Raw genomic sequence first — 18,113 nt, 5'->3', positions numbered from 1 at the left:
TAGAAATGGCAAGAGTAGGTACACTAGTATTCATCCAAGGAGACGGTAAAGTACAGTTGAATATACGTACTTTAAAGTGACTAGATCGAGTCCAAAGGAAAGTGAGTGGTTCAACAATAAACAACGAAGGGTATGTGTCAGAACCCGACCGGAAATCATGCATGTGCTCAAAGAAACTGCCCTCAGTGCTTAACGAACCTAAAAGGAATTGTGAAGAAACAAAGGTCCAGAAAAAAGACGGTGACTCTTTATAAGTTGAGGGTGACACGAGTGTTAGACTCCAGAGAAACAAAGTGAAGAAGCTATGAATATAGTGACTAGTGAAACCATAAGCTGTGATTACCCATGCAATTAAATCAACCCGTCTAAGTATCAAAAAGCTCACGTAGTGGTATAAGCATGGAAATAAAGAACCGGATTAGTGGTAGAATCAACAGTGACTTACTAGATTGATATAAACTTCGAAGGGAAAACATCGGGTAACAAAGTGTAAGCGAGGACCCGGCTCCGTGCGAGGCAGGAACCCGGAAGACGCCACGCATGCGCAGTAGCGCATTGAAAAAGAGTATCGGACGATAGGCATGGAAAAAAGACCAATACAGCGTGCAAGTGTATACAGATAGCCCGATAAGCTTGTGAAAACAAGAATGGCATGCATTAATCCTAAATAAAATGTAAGCAGCCCGTGATGCAATGGACAAAGTAAAACATGTAAGCAATTAGAAACTGAACATAGAAAAATGAACAAGTGTGGTGAGCATAATACATTAACGAACACAGTCAAAAAATAATAAAGGCAAAAAGTGCTATGTGTGAAAATCAATTTAAACCAAACATGAAGATAAGGCAATGTACCAATGAAAGGATGGATGAAAAGTATATAAAGGAAAATGTATGTGTAACACAAAATGTACGCGAACCAATGGGTACACCCCTGGTTGGACATGCTATTAGAATGCAACTATTTACAAATTACTATCATATCACAGCTAAATAGAGGTCAATATTTACAATATGTTCAGATAATGAAATCAAGTCCTTAATCATAGATGACATCCAAATTCAAGACGCTCATTGAGTCCTTTAGGCTGAATCGCCTGCAATCTATATATCCAGTGTAGTTCTCGCTGTAGTAATCTTTTGTTATTATCAATATGTGGTTGTTTCTCTACTGTTTCCAAAATCAGGAAGCGTATTTGGCTCGGGTTGTGTGACTGTTGAATGAAATGTGCCGCAATATTAGATTTTAGATTTTTTGTGCGGATGTTGCTCCGGTGTTCATTTAACCTGATTTTTATTTTCCGTTCAGTTTTGCCCACATAAGGAAGACCACATGGGCATTTTATCATATAGATGACATTGTTCGTGTCACATGTAGCATTCACTCGGAGATTAATGACTGTGCCTTGGGTGGGATGCATCATGGTAGGTCCCAAAATTACACTATTGCAATGGCTGCAGTTATGGCATGGGATAGTTCCTTTGAAAGTGGTTTGTCTGATAACTGTAGGTTGCTTAATGAGTTGTTGGATGGTCCTGGTGCGTTGGTAAGCAAAGATGGGAGGTATTTCAAAAATGTGATTAAATTCAGTTTCTGATTGTAGTAATGGCCAGTGTTTGCGAATAACCTCTTTGATTTGTCTTGATTTTGTGGAATATTTGGATACAAAGACATTACGGGTCACTTGCTGTTGAATTTTCAATTTCGGTTTCAATAACTCATCTCGGTTCTTGAGCTTTACTCTTTCTTCAGCAGCTGCTGTGATATGTTCTGGATATCCACGTTGGTGGAATTTTTGAGCAATTCTTGAACTGTTAGTATTGTATAGGTCATCAGTAGAAGCGATACGCTTAGCTCTCAATAGTTGGGAATATGGAAGATGCTTTTTCAAATTTGGTTGGTGAAAGCTTTTATGATGCAAGTAATTGTTACGATCTGTAGCTTTAGTAAAAATGGAAGTGATAAATTGGTTGCCACACAATTTAACAAGTACATCCAGAAAGGCAATTTCAGTGTTATTTAGAGTATGGGTAAATTGAATCCTGTCGTTAACAGTGTTAAGGTCGTTGATTGCAGTGAGAAATTGAGTCTCTGTGCCTTGCCAAACAAGAAAAATGTCGTCAATATATCTGTAGTATGCACACGTGTATGGTTCCCAGAGTACATTATGTAATATGTGTTGTTGTTCAAATGCATACATAAAAAGATTAGCATATGCTGGAGCAGCACAGTTGCCCATTGCTACTCCAGATAATTGCAAATAGTACTGATTGTCACGTGTTTTGAAATAACTGTGATGTAAAGTAAATTGCATCAATTCCATTAGAAAGACCTGAAGATCCAGTGGTTTATCAGTTTGTACTAAAGCAGTCTCAAGAGCTTCCAATCCCAAATTATGGGGGATTGAAGTATATAATGCGTTAACATCAATCGTACATAGGACGATTGGTCGATCATTTGGTATTGCAATCTGTTGTAGTTTGTTTAAGAAATCTGTCGTATCCTGGATAAATGTACTCATGCCTTTGACACTAGGTTGCAAGTGTTTGTCAATGTAAGTGCCCGTCGGGGCATGTATAGAGTTGGTAGTGCTCACAATTGGTCTAAAAGGTGGCTGACTGGAATTCTTATGAATTTTAGGTACTAAATAAATATATGGTACCTGAGGGTAATCCTTGATGAGGTATCTTTTATCTCTGTCAGTGATGGTATTGACAGATACAGCCTTATCAATAATCTTTGTAAGTACATCCTTGAAAACCTGCGTAGGATCTGATCTCAAAAGCATGTATAAATCCGGATTGTGAAGGTGTTCATGCAGACCTTGTTGGTAATACGTAGAGTCCAGAACGACAATGGCGCCGCCCTTGTCTGCTTTACATATAGTCAATGATTGATTGTTAGCTAGTTGTTTGATAGCTTGTCTTTCTTTCAACATTAGATTACTTCGGTTGTTTGTAGGAGTGACGAACAGCGAATGTAAGTCTTGTTGTACTGCTTTCTCAAAAACGTCAAGAACCTTGTGGCTGATGGGAGCCATAAAGTTACTGGAAGGGCGTAGACCCAGAAGAGTATCCTTATCTGGGGTAGTAGAAGGTACACAAATGTTTTCAAAAAAATGCCTGAGTCGTAGTGTTCTCATGAATTTATAGAATGAGATGGAAATATCCAATTCATTGGTTTGGTATGTAAGAACGAAGTTCAAACCTTTTTGTAAAACCTGTACTTGTGCTTGGTTCAAAGGACATTTAGAAATGTTGACAACTAAATTCTGTGACTCCTGGTCGATTTCGCTGGTGGGGGTAGGTTGTCTCTGACATTGGGACCTCCTCGATCGTCGGTTGGTTCGGGGCCAACATCTAAAAAAGAATCCGCGGTGGCGGTGGTAGTTGGTTCTGTAGTAGTTTTAGAAGTGGTTGGTTGTTCGGTTCTTGTCTTCTCAGATGGGGCTTCTTGTCGAGGTCTGCCTCGTGGAGGCATTCTGCGTGTGGAATCCTCTGAGGATGATGTCTCACCATCCGTCGATCTATTTGGTTGATTACGATTTTGTCTCCTAGCCGCGTATATTTCGGCCCAATTATAGACCTCCCCTAACTTGTAGTCCACCGTGTCACGTTTGAATTTTCTCAATTTTCTTTCATTGATTTCTTTGATGTATGTATCTAACTTACTATTGATGTCTTCCAAAGTGGCACTAAATTCTTCTGGAGTGATTTTTTGACTGAGTTCATGTTTTAGTTGCTTAACTTCTTTTTCTAGTTCCTCTAGAAGTTTAGAGAGTTCCTCAACGATCAGAAGAATCAAGTCAAGTGAGCATTTATTAAGTATCTTAATCAAAAGGAGGGAGGGAGATCAATGGATCAACGGACACTAGTTACCACTAGAGTGGAAGGTCCAGTTACAGCATGTGTCCGTGAGTGGTCTTCACTAACAAAACGGGGGGCTGAACTGTTCCTGCAAGGAGTGGGAAGAGAATACCGGAAACTATTTTATTCTGGTGGTCCCCCTATTGCATACCTATACCACACCATATACATGACACTAGCATGTTATTGAGTTATATTTTCTTCTTTACTTTTCACGTTCTAAGGTCCTGATGAATCGCAGGATACTAATCCAATTGCGAGAAACATGTTGACCACTTATTGTTTTTCAGAGCTCTACATAGGTCACTCTACCTAACGAGGTGACACTGAGTGAGCTCGTTTTCACGATTTTAACTGCAATAGGGGGACCACCAGAATAAAATAGTTTCCGGTACCTCTTACTGCATTTTAACCTTCACCCTGGGCGCAGTTGCCTCTCCGCCCACACACCCACACTTCACCATAGGGCAGTTGGATACAAAAGATCTCCGCCAAAGTGCCCCTCTTTGAGGTGTGCCCGTCGGGGATTGCACCGCCCCCCCGACGAGGAGCAACCGCCGATGATGAAGCATGACATCCTTCGGGGTGTGTGAGGCAAATACATCCAACAAAAGGGATGCCCACAGGTGTTACATATACACCTCTGGTCACGCCAGTTCTTGCACAGCCCTCTGTAGTCTTCCTATTCTCTTCCCACTCCTTGCAGGAACATTTATTAAGTATGCCATACCATTTCTCAGTGAACCTGGGGTTGTTCTTGCACAAGGTTGACTTAAGAGGGATTCGCAAACCTCTGGGGATGCGCTGTACACGATGGTATCGAATAAGTGTCGAAGCATGAAGGCGTTGATTGATCTCACGTTTAGCTGTGAACAATAGTTGACGCACATTAGCTTGTGTAGATCCTGTACTTGAAGCAATATAATCCGGCTCCTGGATTAATGAGTATATTCTATCCGTGTCATTAGTATCAAATTCAAAAGTGTCAGCCTTATTGCTGGTGAGGCCAGCAATATCTGCGTAGGACATAGTTCGTGGGTGCAAGAGCGGTATGAACCAGAGGGAACAATAACACAAACAAATATAAACCGCTGCACTCCAAAGTGTGTATGGTAATCAGATTTTCGTAGTGTTCAAATCTTATAGGTACTCCAGGTGTTCACCTCCTGGGTCGCAAGGTGCTTTAAACAATAACTGCGGGAAATCCTACGGCGAGTAGGAATGACCTGAAGTACACTTAACTCACAATAGTGTTGTCTCTTGTGAACGTAGTTAATCCAAATGATTTGTAGATTTAAATACAATCCAGTTTAAGTTTGTTTAGATCATTTATTTGTTGATCATCATATTCCATTCATATGATTGAATATTCACTTCTTCTAATTCATTTTCATAATTGAATCTCAAACAACGTGTTCCTGATCCACATAATTTTTAAATTCCCCAATGCATTTCGCACAGAAGTGCGCTTCCTCAGGGGGTCTGTAATTAAATAGAAATGGCAAGAGTAGGTACACTAGTATTCATCCAAGGAGACGGTAAAGTACAGTTGAATATACGTACTTTAAAGTGACTAGATCGAGTCCAAAGGAAAGTGAGTGGTTCAACAATAAACAACGAAGGGTATGTGTCAGAACCCGACCGGAAATCATGCATGTGCTCAAAGAAACTGCCCTCAGTGCTTAACGAACCTAAAAGGAATTGTGAAGAAACAAAGGTCCAGAAAAAAGACGGTGACTCTTTATAAGTTGAGGGTGACACGAGTGTTAGACTCCAGAGAAACAAAGTGAAGAAGCTATGAATATAGTGACTAGTAAAACCATAAGCTGTGATTACCCATGCAATTAAATCAACCCGTCTAAGTATCAAAAAGCTCACGTAGTGGTATAAGCATGGAAATAAAGAACCGGATTAGTGGTACAATCAACAGTGACTTACTAGATTGATATAAACTTCGAATTACCATACACACTTTGGAGTGCAGCGGTTTATATTTGTTTGTGTTATTGTTCCCTCTGGTTCATACCGCTCTTGCACCCACGAACTATGTCCTACGCAGATATTGCTGGCCTCACCAGCAATAAGGCTGACACTTTTGAATTTGATACTAATGACACGGATAGAATATACTCATTAATCCAGGAGCCGGATTATATTGCTTCAAGTACAGGATCTACACAAGCTAATGTGCGTCAACTATTGTTCACAGCTAAACGTGAGATCAATCAACGCCTTCATGCTTCGACACTTATTCGATACCATCGTGTACAGCGCATCCCCAGAGGTTTGCGAATCCCTCTTAAGTCAACCTTGTGCAAGAACAACCCCAGGTTCACTGAGAAATGGTATGGCATACTTAATAAATGCTCACTTGACTTGATTCTTCTGATCGTTGAGGAACTCTCTAAACTTCTAGAGGAACTAGAAAAAGAAGTTAAGCAACTAAAACATGAACTCAGTCAAAAAATCACTCCAGAAGAATTTAGTGCCACTTTGGAAGACATCAATAGTAAGTTAGATACATACATCAAAGAAATCAATGAAAGAAAATTGAGAAAATTCAAACGTGACACGGTGGACTACAAGTTAGGGGAGGTCTATAATTGGGCCGAAATATACGCGGCTAGGAGACAAAATCGTAATCAACCAAATAGATCGACGGATGGTGAGACATCATCCTCAGAGGATTCCACACGCAGAATGCCTCCACGAGGCAGACCTCGACAAGAAGCCCCATCTGAGAAGACAAGAACCGAACAACCAACCACTTCTAAAACTACTACAGAACCAACTACCACCGCCACCGCGGATTCTTTTTTAGATGTTGGCCCCGAACCAACCGACGATCGAGGAGGTCCCAATGTCAGAGACAACCTACCCCCACCAGCGAAATCGACCAGGAGTCACAGAATTTAGTTGTCAACATTTCTAAATGTCCTTTGAACCAAGCACAAGTACAGGTTTTACAAAAAGGTTTGAACTTCGTTCTTACATACCAAACCAATGAATTGGATATTTCCATCTCATTCTATAAATTCATGAGAACACTACGACTCAGGCATTTTTTTGAAAACATTTGTGTACCTTCTACTACCCCAGATAAGGATACTCTTCTGGGTCTACGCCCTTCCAGTAACTTTATGGCTCCCATCAGCCACAAGGTTCTTGACGTTTTTGAGAAAGCAGTACAACAAGACTTACATTCGCTGTTCGTCACTCCTACAAACAACCGAAGTAATCTAATGTTGAAAGAAAGACAAGCTATCAAACAACTAGCTAACAATCAATCATTGACTATATGTAAAGCAGACAAGGGCGGCGCCATTGTCGTTCTGGACTCTACGTATTACCAACAAGGTCTGCATGAACACCTTCACAATCCGGATTTATACATGCTTTTGAGATCAGATCCTACGCAGGTTTTCAAGGATGTACTTACAAAGATTATTGATAAGGCTGTATCTGTCAATACCATCACTGACAGAGATAAAAGATACCTCATCAAGGATTACCCTCAGGTACCATATATTTATTTAGTACCTAAAATTCATAAGAATTCCAGTCAGCCACCTTTTAGACCAATTGTGAGCACTACCAACTCTATACATGCCCCGACGGGCACTTACATTGACAAACACTTGCAACCTAGTGTCAAAGGCATGAGTACATTTATCCAGGATACGACAGATTTCTTAAACAAACTACAACAGATTGCAATACCAAATGATCGACCAATCGTCCTATGTACGATTGATGTTAACGCATTATATACTTCAATCCCCCATAATTTGGGATTGGAAGCTCTTGAGACTGCTTTAGTACAAACTGATAAACCACTGGATCTTCAGGTGTTTCTAATGGAATTGATGCAATTTACTTTACATCACAGTTATTTCAAAACACGTGACAATCAGTACTATTTGCAATTATCTGGAGTAGCAATGGGCAACTGTGCTGCTCCAGCATATGCTAATCTTTTTATGTATGCATTTGAACAACAACACATATTACATAATGTACTCTGGGAACCATACACGTGTGCATACTACAGATATATTGACGACATTTTTCTTGTTTGGCAAGGCACAGAGACTCAATTTCTCACTGCAATCAACGACCTTAACACTGTTAACGACAGGATTCAATTTACCCATACTCTAAATAACACTGAAATTGCCTTTCTGGATGTACTTGTTAAATTGTGTGGCAACCAATTTATCACTTCCATTTTTACTAAAGCTACAGATCGTAACAATTACTTGCATCATAAAAGCTTTCACCAACCAAATTTGAAAAAGCATCTTCCATATTCCCAACTATTGAGAGCTAAGCGTATCGCTTCTACTGATGACCTATACAATACTAACAGTTCAAGAATTGTTCAAAAATTCCACCAACGTGGATATCCAGAACATATCACAGCAGCTGCTGAAGAAAGAGTAAAGCTCAAGAACCGAGATGAGTTATTGAAACCGAAATTGAAAATTCAACAGCAAGTGACCCGTAATGTCTTTGTATCCAAATATTCCACAAAATCAAGACAAATCAAAGAGGTTATTCGCAAACACTGGCCATTACTACAATCAGAAACTGAATTTAATCACATTTTTGAAATACCTCCCATCTTTGCTTACCAACGCACCAGGACCATCCAACAACTCATTAAGCAACCTACAGTTATCAGACAAACCACTTTCAAAGGAACTATCCCATGCCATAACTGCAGCCATTGCAATAGTGTAATTTTGGGACCTACCATGATGCATCCCACCCAAGGCACAGTCATTAATCTCCGAGTGAATGCTACATGTGACACGAACAATGTCATCTATATGATAAAATGCCCATGTGGTCTTCCTTATGTGGGCAAAACTGAACGGAAAATAAAAATCAGGTTAAATGAACACCGGAGCAACATCCGCACAAAAAATCTAAAATCTAATATTGCGGCACATTTCATTCAACAGTCACACAACCCGAGCCAAATACGCTTCCTGATTTTGGAAAAAGTAGAGAAACAACCACATATTGATAATAACAAAAGATTACTACAGCGAGAACTACACTGGATATATAGATTGCAGGCGATTCAGCCTAAAGGACTCAATGAGCGTCTTGAATTTGGATGTCATCTATGATTAAGGACTTGATTTCATTATCTGAACATATTGTAAATATTGACCTCTATTTAGCTGTGATATGATAGTAATTTGTAAATAGTTGCATTCTAATAGCATGTCCAACCAGGGGTGTACCCATTGGTTCGCGTACATTTTGTGTTACACATACATTTTCCTTTATATACTTTTCATCCATCCTTTCATTGGTACATTGCCTTATCTTCATGTTTGGTTTAAATTGATTTTCACACATAGCACTTTTTGCCTTTATTATTTTTTGACTGTGTTCGTTAATGTATTATGCTCACCACACTTGTTCATTTTTCTATGTTCAGTTTCTAATTGCTTACATGTTTTACTTTGTCCATTGCATCACGGGCTGCTTACATTTTATTTAGGATTAATGCATGCCATTCTTGTTTTCACAAGCTTATCGGGCTATCTGTATACACTTGCACGCTGTATTGGTCTTTTTTCCATGCCTATCGTCCGATACTCTTTTTCAATGCGCTACTGCGCATGCGTGGCGTCTTCCGGGTTCCTGCCTCGCACGGAGCCGGGTCCTCGCTTACACTTTGTTACCCGATGTTTTCCCTTCGAAGTTTATATCAATCTAGTAAGTCACTGTTGATTCTACCACTAATCCGGTTCTTTATTTCCATGCTTATACCACTACGTGAGCTTTTTGATACTTAGACGGGTTGATTTAATTGCATGGGTAATCACAGCTTATGGTTTCACTAGTCACTATATTCATAGCTTCTTCACTTTGTTTCTCTGGAGTCTAACACTCGTGTCACCCTCAACTTATAAAGAGTCACCGTCTTTTTTCTGGACCTTTGTTTCTTCACAATTCCTTTTAGGTTCGTTAAGCACTGAGGGCAGTTTCTTTGAGCACATGCATGATTTCCGGTCGGGTTCTGACACATACCCTTCGTTGTTTATTGTTGAACCACTCACTTTCCTTTGGACTCGATCTAGTCACTTTAAAGTACGTATATTCAACTGTACTTTACCGTCTCCTTGGATGAATACTAGTGTACCTACTCTTGCCATTTCTATTTAATTACAGACCCCCTGAGGAAGCGCACTTCTGTGCGAAATGCATTGGGGAATTTAAAAATTATGTGGATCAGGAACACGTTGTTTGAGATTCAATTATGAAAATGAATTAGAAGAAGTGAATATTCAATCATATGAATGGAATATGATGATCAACAAATAAATGATCTAAACAAACTTAAACTGGATTGTATTTAAATCTACAAATCATTTGGATTAACTACGTTCACAAGAGACAACACTATTGTGAGTTAAGTGTACTTCAGGTCATTCCTACTCGCCGTAGGATTTCCCGCAGTGAATACTTAGTTAACACAGCATTATTTTCCCACGATGGACTGCGATATGAAGAGTTGCGTTAAGCTAATTTTGCGGTAATTATCACACGTTCTTGAGAATATCCCCCCTAGAGTAGGCAATTATGCAGGGCTATATAGAACTATCACCAAGTTCCAGCCTTTGCAGTTTTGCCTTCTGGCCTCATGCTTGTATTATTCTCCAAATGATTAGAAGAAATGTGGTTTTACCTCTTGCTTGGGGGCGATAGTTATTTTTTCAGTACTTTAACCTAGTGATAAAATGAGTATGAAGCTTAACCTCCCAACAAACAAAATCCCAAAACACTAAAAAAATATTTAAATCGTTAGATCCCTAGATACTAAAATACACAAGTTATATTAGTTAAAAACGTGACATCAGCAAAACACTTCCAACAACACCTATAGGACAAAACGCGAAATTGTAAACAGACTGCAGTATAACAAACTTGAACACTTACTAACAAAAAACTAAAAGCCAAGTGCAGGGAATTATATTCAACTAATCAAATATATCACCGTTTAAATAAAGTTACGCAGAATGCAGTGCTAACATAGCATGTTGCCAAAAGTGAAAGGGTATCCATGTGGGATTCTGGATATAACCTATGCTTCATTGGTGCTCTGTAGCCATTACGGAGGTTAACAACTGCAAAGGAAATGCTGTGATTCATGTAATCTCTGCCTTAAAAAATATTTGTTGCAGCATTTTTGTTTTGCAAACTTTTTAATTCAATTATTAATTGCTTACTCCATTGCACTTTCCATCCTCAGAGGATTTCATTTTGGTAATTTGAAGCTGCAGCCATCTCCAAGGTTTAATTCAAACATTGGTGAGGTACGCACTGAACTTTCTGGGGATGCCTTTAAATTACTTGAAAATTGCATTGCACCAAACTGATGGCTTTCTACATTAAAACAATTTGGAAAAGTAATTTGTATCAATAAAAAAAATGATTTTCAAACTATTTGTTTCCATTAGCATTTCCCAATAAATGTAGTTCAAACCGCCTGAGTTGTAGTTACAAATGGTAAAGAATCAAGCATGGGTCAATACCACCTCTTTCGGTACCTTCTTTAAAAAAAAAAAAAAGTGATTCTCTTTTCAGGAACTCAGCAATATACTAGTTCTGTAATTCAGAGATACAGACAGTTTTTTCAACTAGGACTTAATTATTGCAAATATTAATGCCTGTTCTTTTGTCTGTGTAGTTCTACTGCTCTGAATAATACTTGTGTACGGCTTCATTTCCATCACTTGTTATGTTACAAATGCAGTGCATGGGTTTAAATTAACTGATCTATGAGTGAAAAGAGAAATTGACTTTCAGTTTACCTGTTACAGAATATATATGCAGACACTATCAAATGTTCATGTTTGGAAATTCCATTTCATTAAATTTAAATCTGTATTTCCCACCTAAATCTGTGTTTCTGACCCACAATGTCTACATTGTGCAGTATCGTATTTTATTCATGTGTAGTATGTGCATGCTATCTCTAAATGTAATTCTAAGTAACTCTGCTACGTATTATTTATATCAAGCTAATGATGGAAACTGGCCAACTCTCAAACAAGGCAGTACCATTGCGAAAACGCCTCAACTGTCAAGTGCAGACTGGAAGGAATCCAGTATGGATACTGGTTTAAAACAAGGACCCATCTCAAGTCAACCCGTCTCAATTAACGAGAAGTTGGTAAGGTTTCTGCGGATTGCTTTAAAATATCATTTTTAAAAAGCCATAAGCCTTTGATTTATTTTTAATATTTTATTTTAGACATTATACATTACATTAAGACATGTTGATGCTATTTTCAAGTAGAGGCAATTGAAATAAATGTACACCTTCAGTTTTTTAACCTTAGATATCACCTTACCATTTAAATTGGTCCGATTGATTTATAAAACAAAATCCTATTAACATTTCACCTTGTTAATATTTTACTTTCCTTTTTTTCTCTTTAACTGGATGAAATCTAACTACATATGCTTTTTAGCCTAAAGTTATGTGAGCCTATTCTCTTTGTTTTGAGCTTTTTGACAAATTGCCCCTTTAGATCTCAGTGGCGTTTGAATCACCAGGCCTTGAATATATTGAACTGATTGCAAACTTTCAGTCCGTTTCTCTTCAAAGAGCGAGCAGACCACATATTTGCTTTGGATGAGTGCAAGCTCACCTGTATTTCTGTTAAAAGGTCAATATACCTTACAGATCAGTAAAGTCAGCGAGATACTTTATAAATGACAATTTGCTAACCGGAAGATGATGACAACATCCAAAATGTGCCAAATTAATGAACTGTTCTGTTTGGAGACCCTTTTGTGACTGACAGATACAAAGCCATACTGCTTTTGAGACTAGATCTTAAATTATGTTTTTGAATACACAATTGGCAATCACCACTACAGTGACATTGAAGCTTTTAATGACTCAATCAGGCTGTCTTGCAGACACCTTTCAAGGTAGAGCCATGTGAGTTATCTTTCCTGAACTAATATAACAGCTATGTGGATGGAACACTTCATGCGGTCCTCATGTGCTGCGACATCGAAAGAGCCTAGTTTTGTCTTACTGGAGTCCTTACATGTCTGAGAGAACGTTTCACTTCATTCTGAATGTGCAAAACTACTGCAGTTGAATTAGACAAAAGTGTGCCTTAAATTAGTTTTTTAATTATTTTCACAGGGCTTGTTGAGTAAATGTTTTTGTTTGATAGTGGCCAGTAGCAATCAGTTAACAGTTAAAAATACAGGAAGAATAGTTACATTATCTTATGTCAATGAGAGTTTTTAAAGTGAAATAAGTTCAAAGGCAATGAATAATAATAAATATATATAGACTGTGTCTCTACCAGATGATATGTTACCGAAGGTAAGTAACTTGTTCTTTTAAAAGACTGGAGCTGTCCCCTTTAGTACCCCACCCTTGTTGTCCGACAATGCAGTCTGTGATACTGGGTTCACTATTGATTCTTTGGCTGCATTACACTTCAGATGGGGTGGTGAAACCCCTAGAACATAGTGTGCAGGAATCCACTTGCTCGAGCTTCAGTGTTAATAACAGCTTCCAATTAGACCAAAACAATATCCTCCTACGTTAGCAAGGGGACAAAGTGCCTGGACCCATGTGGCACAAACATTTAGTAATCCAGTAGCCTCTCCCTGCAGCATGCCAATGCTAAAGACCTCATGGCCCACTCCCATCTCCACTTCTAGTCAAGTTGGACTACAAACTTTTTTTTTCTCCAGACTCCCTTCCAGGATGAGTGGTGGTTCATGTTCAACTTGGGCTAAGAAGTTGGGAAGAGAAATGGCAGTTGTCCAGAGACTTCATCAATGTACCACCAGTATCATAATTAGTGCTCCCAGTTTTCATTTTTTATTCATTTTTACAGATAAATACAGACAGAAACCATTATGTATTTATTTATAAAAGCTGAAAATACATATAATTTGGCTTCTTTTCAGCGACCCTCCATGCTGGGAGTAATGACTTTCAATCCAATAGCTGTACATATTGGCAGCATGGGGAGTTACAAAGCTCAATGAGATTGTTCACATGTCTGCATATCTCAGCATGTATTTGTGCTATTATGCTAAGTTTTTTATGTGGATTTATTATTTTATAATTTGTATCTATGTAATGTGCTAAAACCTGACAGGCATCAAAGTATGAGTGCACGTTTGTCCGTTAAATAAATCCTGAAATATACGAGTGATCACCTCATCTGTTCTCAAAACACAAAATGAATATGTATAAATACCAATAAGATGGCCAAAAAATAAATATGGATAAATACAGACAGAAGTATTAAAAAAATAAATGCTATAAAACTGGGATCCTAGTCTGTGGTCTAGACATAAGCCTCATGAATGGCACAAACCTTCAGTCATGAAACTAAAGGCGCAGGAGAAGTAATTGATCTTTGATGGGAAGACCATGTATGAACCCAAGATGAATGAGATCTATAGCTGTAGAAGATAAACACAATCATGGCCATATTGCTCATAAATAACCGATTACTTACCAGATCTTCACTTTTCCAGCTAGCTAGCCAAAGCCTGACAGTCTTTCAAGTGTAGGATGTCATGATTGACATGAGAGTACTTGGATTTCCACCTCTAGCACACTACAGATTAATTTAGTAAAATTATTCATCTCTTCCCCCACATGCCTTGCATCCATCCTGAACATATGAAAATAAAAGATGACAAGAACCCAGGGGAATAGGAAACAATACAAAGAAGGTCAGAAGTCACCGCAACAAAAGCCATGTTTCTAGGTCTTTTGAAGTTTCTTTGACGTGACCCGCAGTCCTAGGATGTACCAACTTAGCCAAATTGAAAGAACAGCTATATATCCACTGGGTTGTATCTAGTTTCTTTCACTGGAAAATCCCAGACCTTTTGTCAGTCATTATCGCTGGAAAGTCTTTATCAGACCTTTTTTCTGTCATTGAAAAGTCATAAATGTGTTTGCCTCCGTGTTTATCTAGTGTCCCTGCCTGTGGGGCATTTAGAATCAGCTTCTTATTTGATTCCCCTCACATTCAAAGCTTAAAAAAGCATAAAAAGTCAAAAAGGCTGCATGATTCACCAAATGCCCCATAAATACTTGTTGAATTTGGAAGCTCCTGTGGACTTGCATATGTTTGTGGGGTTTCTAGATTTTTGCAGATTGTTAAAAGTGTGTTTAAAAACCTCAAGTGCAACTGCAAGCCATTATTTAAATGTGTTTTAATTGAAGAGGGAATATTAAACGTGCTAATACTGCTTTTTTAGTCCATACCTGAGGTCCATACATTTGTGTGTTCTGGTGATGTGTTATTGTCTTCTTTGTTAGCCGGGTGAACTGTCACACAGCTGTTTCAAGGCATGGGCAAAGTGGGCCCCAGCCTTGCAGGGGGTTCTGCACAGAGTACTGTCCAGACGACCTTTAAAGATTCTTAAAAATATTTTTTTTAATACAGTTGGAATTAATTTGTTTTAATGTGTATGATGTGTGAAAGTCTATTTCAGACATTGTCAGAGAAATGTTTTGTTTATGATTAATGCAACAGCCATAATAGATTTTCTTTTAGATCAAAAAAGGACCTCACATATGAGATATGGGAGCATGTCACAGATTATGTGCAGTAACATTAGTGAGCTGCTTTTGTGTATTAATATTGGAAACCCACGTCAGTATCCCTGAACATTCGATGTAAACATATTTAGAATTCAGATGAGTGTGCCTGTGATCTGTCAGTGACCTGACCTAAGACGGCATGAAAGAGCTAAAACTGGATCATGAATTCAAAGCGGTTCCAAACAGGGGCCCTCAAAATACGTTTGGCCCAGGGCCCCCAAAATCCTTAAGAGGTCCATGCCTGAATAACTATTCAGTTTTCACTTGGGAGCATCTTAAGGTTTAAAAAAAACAGAAATTGCCTATTTCGCTTGACAGTCCTGTGTCTTCCAACTTCCCTGCATGCACCATCTGATGAACAGACTCATCCCCATTATTGAGCAAATACACATTTCTTGAAAAAAATAGATGTGTGGTAGTGTTGCAAGTTCAAAATTACCACTATTTTTGATAAAGAATTGTAAATGAAAATATCTGAATTGAAAATTTTGACTTAATTTCTTTGTCTTTTTCCAGGGCTCTGAAATAGGGAAAATGTCACCTCCCATAACTAAGCAACTGTCTCACAATTATGGAACGTATCCCAGCTCCATTGCTCTGGGAGCAGGTTCTACAAACTCACTGGAGAGAAGAAAGGATGGCAGCCTCCCCAGACCAGGATCCACACTACAAAACCGACAAAGACCTCTTCCTCTACCGCCGCCCAGCAATACGAATCAACCAGGCACTTCTCAGCAAATACAGCAGCGAATATCTGTACCGCCAAGTCCTACTTATCATTCTTCTTCCTCCCCCTTCTTCCCGAGTGGAGATCCTAGACCAGAGCTTCCTATAACCGTGGCAATCCGACCTTTTCTGGCTGATAAAGAATCCAGGCCACAGTCTCCCAGGAAAGGCCCTCAGACTGTGAACTCAAGTTCCATTTATTCCATGTACCTTCAGCAGTCGGCGCCACCAAAGCACTATCAGCAATCTGTGTACAATTCACTAAACAAATCTGTCAAAGCAGGTAGTGTTTATCATATTTTCATTTATACATAGAGCAAACTGATGAACTATTCCTTAGATTGGTGCCTTTAAAAAAAAAAACTCTGCACAAATTAGTTAATTGTGTTACTGAACGATCAGAGGTTTGAGAAGAGTGGTGTGTGATATATGAAAATAGTGTGGAGCTTTACACATTTAGAATCTCATGACTGATTGCTTCATAGTACACTAATGGTTTGACTGCACATTATCTCAAGAATTTGCTCAGTCAGTAGCTTCTAGAGGAACGTGTTTGCCTTTGTGACTTAATCCATTGTTTAGTTACCATTCCAAAACTGAGGGTTTTCGCATAACTCTTAAATAAGGCTAAAGTGACCGCTTCCTTCCCCACCCCACTCCCCCCCCCCCCACACACACACTCCCATTCAGACCTCTAGAGGATCTGATTGCATTATGTTTTCTTTCAACACTCTTTGTGTGTTAGAATCTCTGAAAACCTTTAGGCAATATTCAACCACTTTTTTTTTTTTTTTTTCAACATCCCCCCTCAATTGTTCTTTCTGTTGACCTTGGGTTTCTTCACAGGGTTCTTACACAGCCGTTTTATCTTTGTTCTCACTGCAATCCTATGACATCTTTTTTATCAAGCCATGATCCTTTATTCAAAGTGTTGCTGTCTCTCATAGAACAAGAGTAACCATAGCTGCATACGTTTCTGTTTATACTGCCTTGGCCCTGTCTGCCCTATGGAGCGCTGCACACTGCACATGGAAAAAGAATTCAGGGGCCGTGTGAGAGGTAACACTAACATAATTTTTTTTAGATACGAATAGGATAAAGCCTTCATGTTCTGAGGACATGATTCTCCACCAACAGTGTACTCCACCATGCTAGAATTGTGTGGATAGCTGGCTTGAAGATTGCTTCCTCTACATTTGCTAGAGTTTCCTTCATACTTTCTAAAGTTAAAAAGAAAAAATAAATGTAGCTCCTTTGGCACGGTTGAGGTTGTGCCAGATCACTTATGTGATGTTTCCTAAGGTTGATATTACCTTCCTTTAAGATTTCCTCAACATTAAATATTTCTTATTAATCTCAGCCAATTTTTGGCACTCCTCAGTGTTAATATTGGATTGCCCCATCTATGTTTAAACTACCTTTGACTTTTATTTTATTCTGATGCCAGATACATAAAGAAAAGTCATGCGGCAAGCACTGTTACAGATACACATCATTTATGCCTGTGACCCTGATAAGGATAAAAAGACAGTAAATGTAGCAGCTAGAGAAGTCCCCAAAGACGATAGCTAGACTTAATATGATCTATAACCTAATTGAAGGAGAATCATCCATACAGACTTAATCTCTGATAACATGAGTCTTTAAAGAGTTGCAGCTGCCTCAAAGGGTGTCTGAGATCTGTAACTTCTTTGTTCACCATTAAATCTTGCCACAATATATATAATTATGTAAGTTGCAAAAGTCATGTGTGCATATATCTGTGTGTGTATTTATACACACGTGTGTTTGCATATATATTACCTACTGGCGGTCGCCAGTAGGTAGTTATAGTTAGGATTGATTTCCATAGGGAAATCGCAACATTCTATTGGGAATAACTTTGGCGCCG

At 38.7% G+C, this 18,113-nt stretch overlaps 1 protein-coding gene across 5 annotated transcripts in view; it reads left to right on the top strand.

Moving 5' to 3' along the window:
- The window catches only part of PPP1R13B (protein phosphatase 1 regulatory subunit 13B), a 461,790-nt gene that overhangs the window by 303,941 nt on the left and 139,736 nt on the right, over positions 1-18,113 (top strand). For all 5 annotated transcript variants that reach the window (XM_078660257.1, XM_078660255.1, XM_078660256.1 and 2 more), the window contains 2 exons: positions 11,913-12,064; positions 16,013-16,505. In XM_078660257.1, coding sequence (XP_078516383.1) covers positions 11,913-12,064; positions 16,013-16,505 — 645 coding nt within the window. The remainder of the gene's footprint in view (positions 1-11,912; positions 12,065-16,012; positions 16,506-18,113) is intronic.

This window comes from Lissotriton helveticus, chromosome 9, assembly GCF_964261635.1.
Source record: "Lissotriton helveticus chromosome 9, aLisHel1.1, whole genome shotgun sequence".
NCBI classification, from domain to species: Eukaryota; Metazoa; Chordata; class Amphibia; order Caudata; family Salamandridae; genus Lissotriton; species Lissotriton helveticus.
Note: the sequence above shows the minus strand (reverse complement) of the source record. Positions and strands in the feature narration are given on the sequence as shown.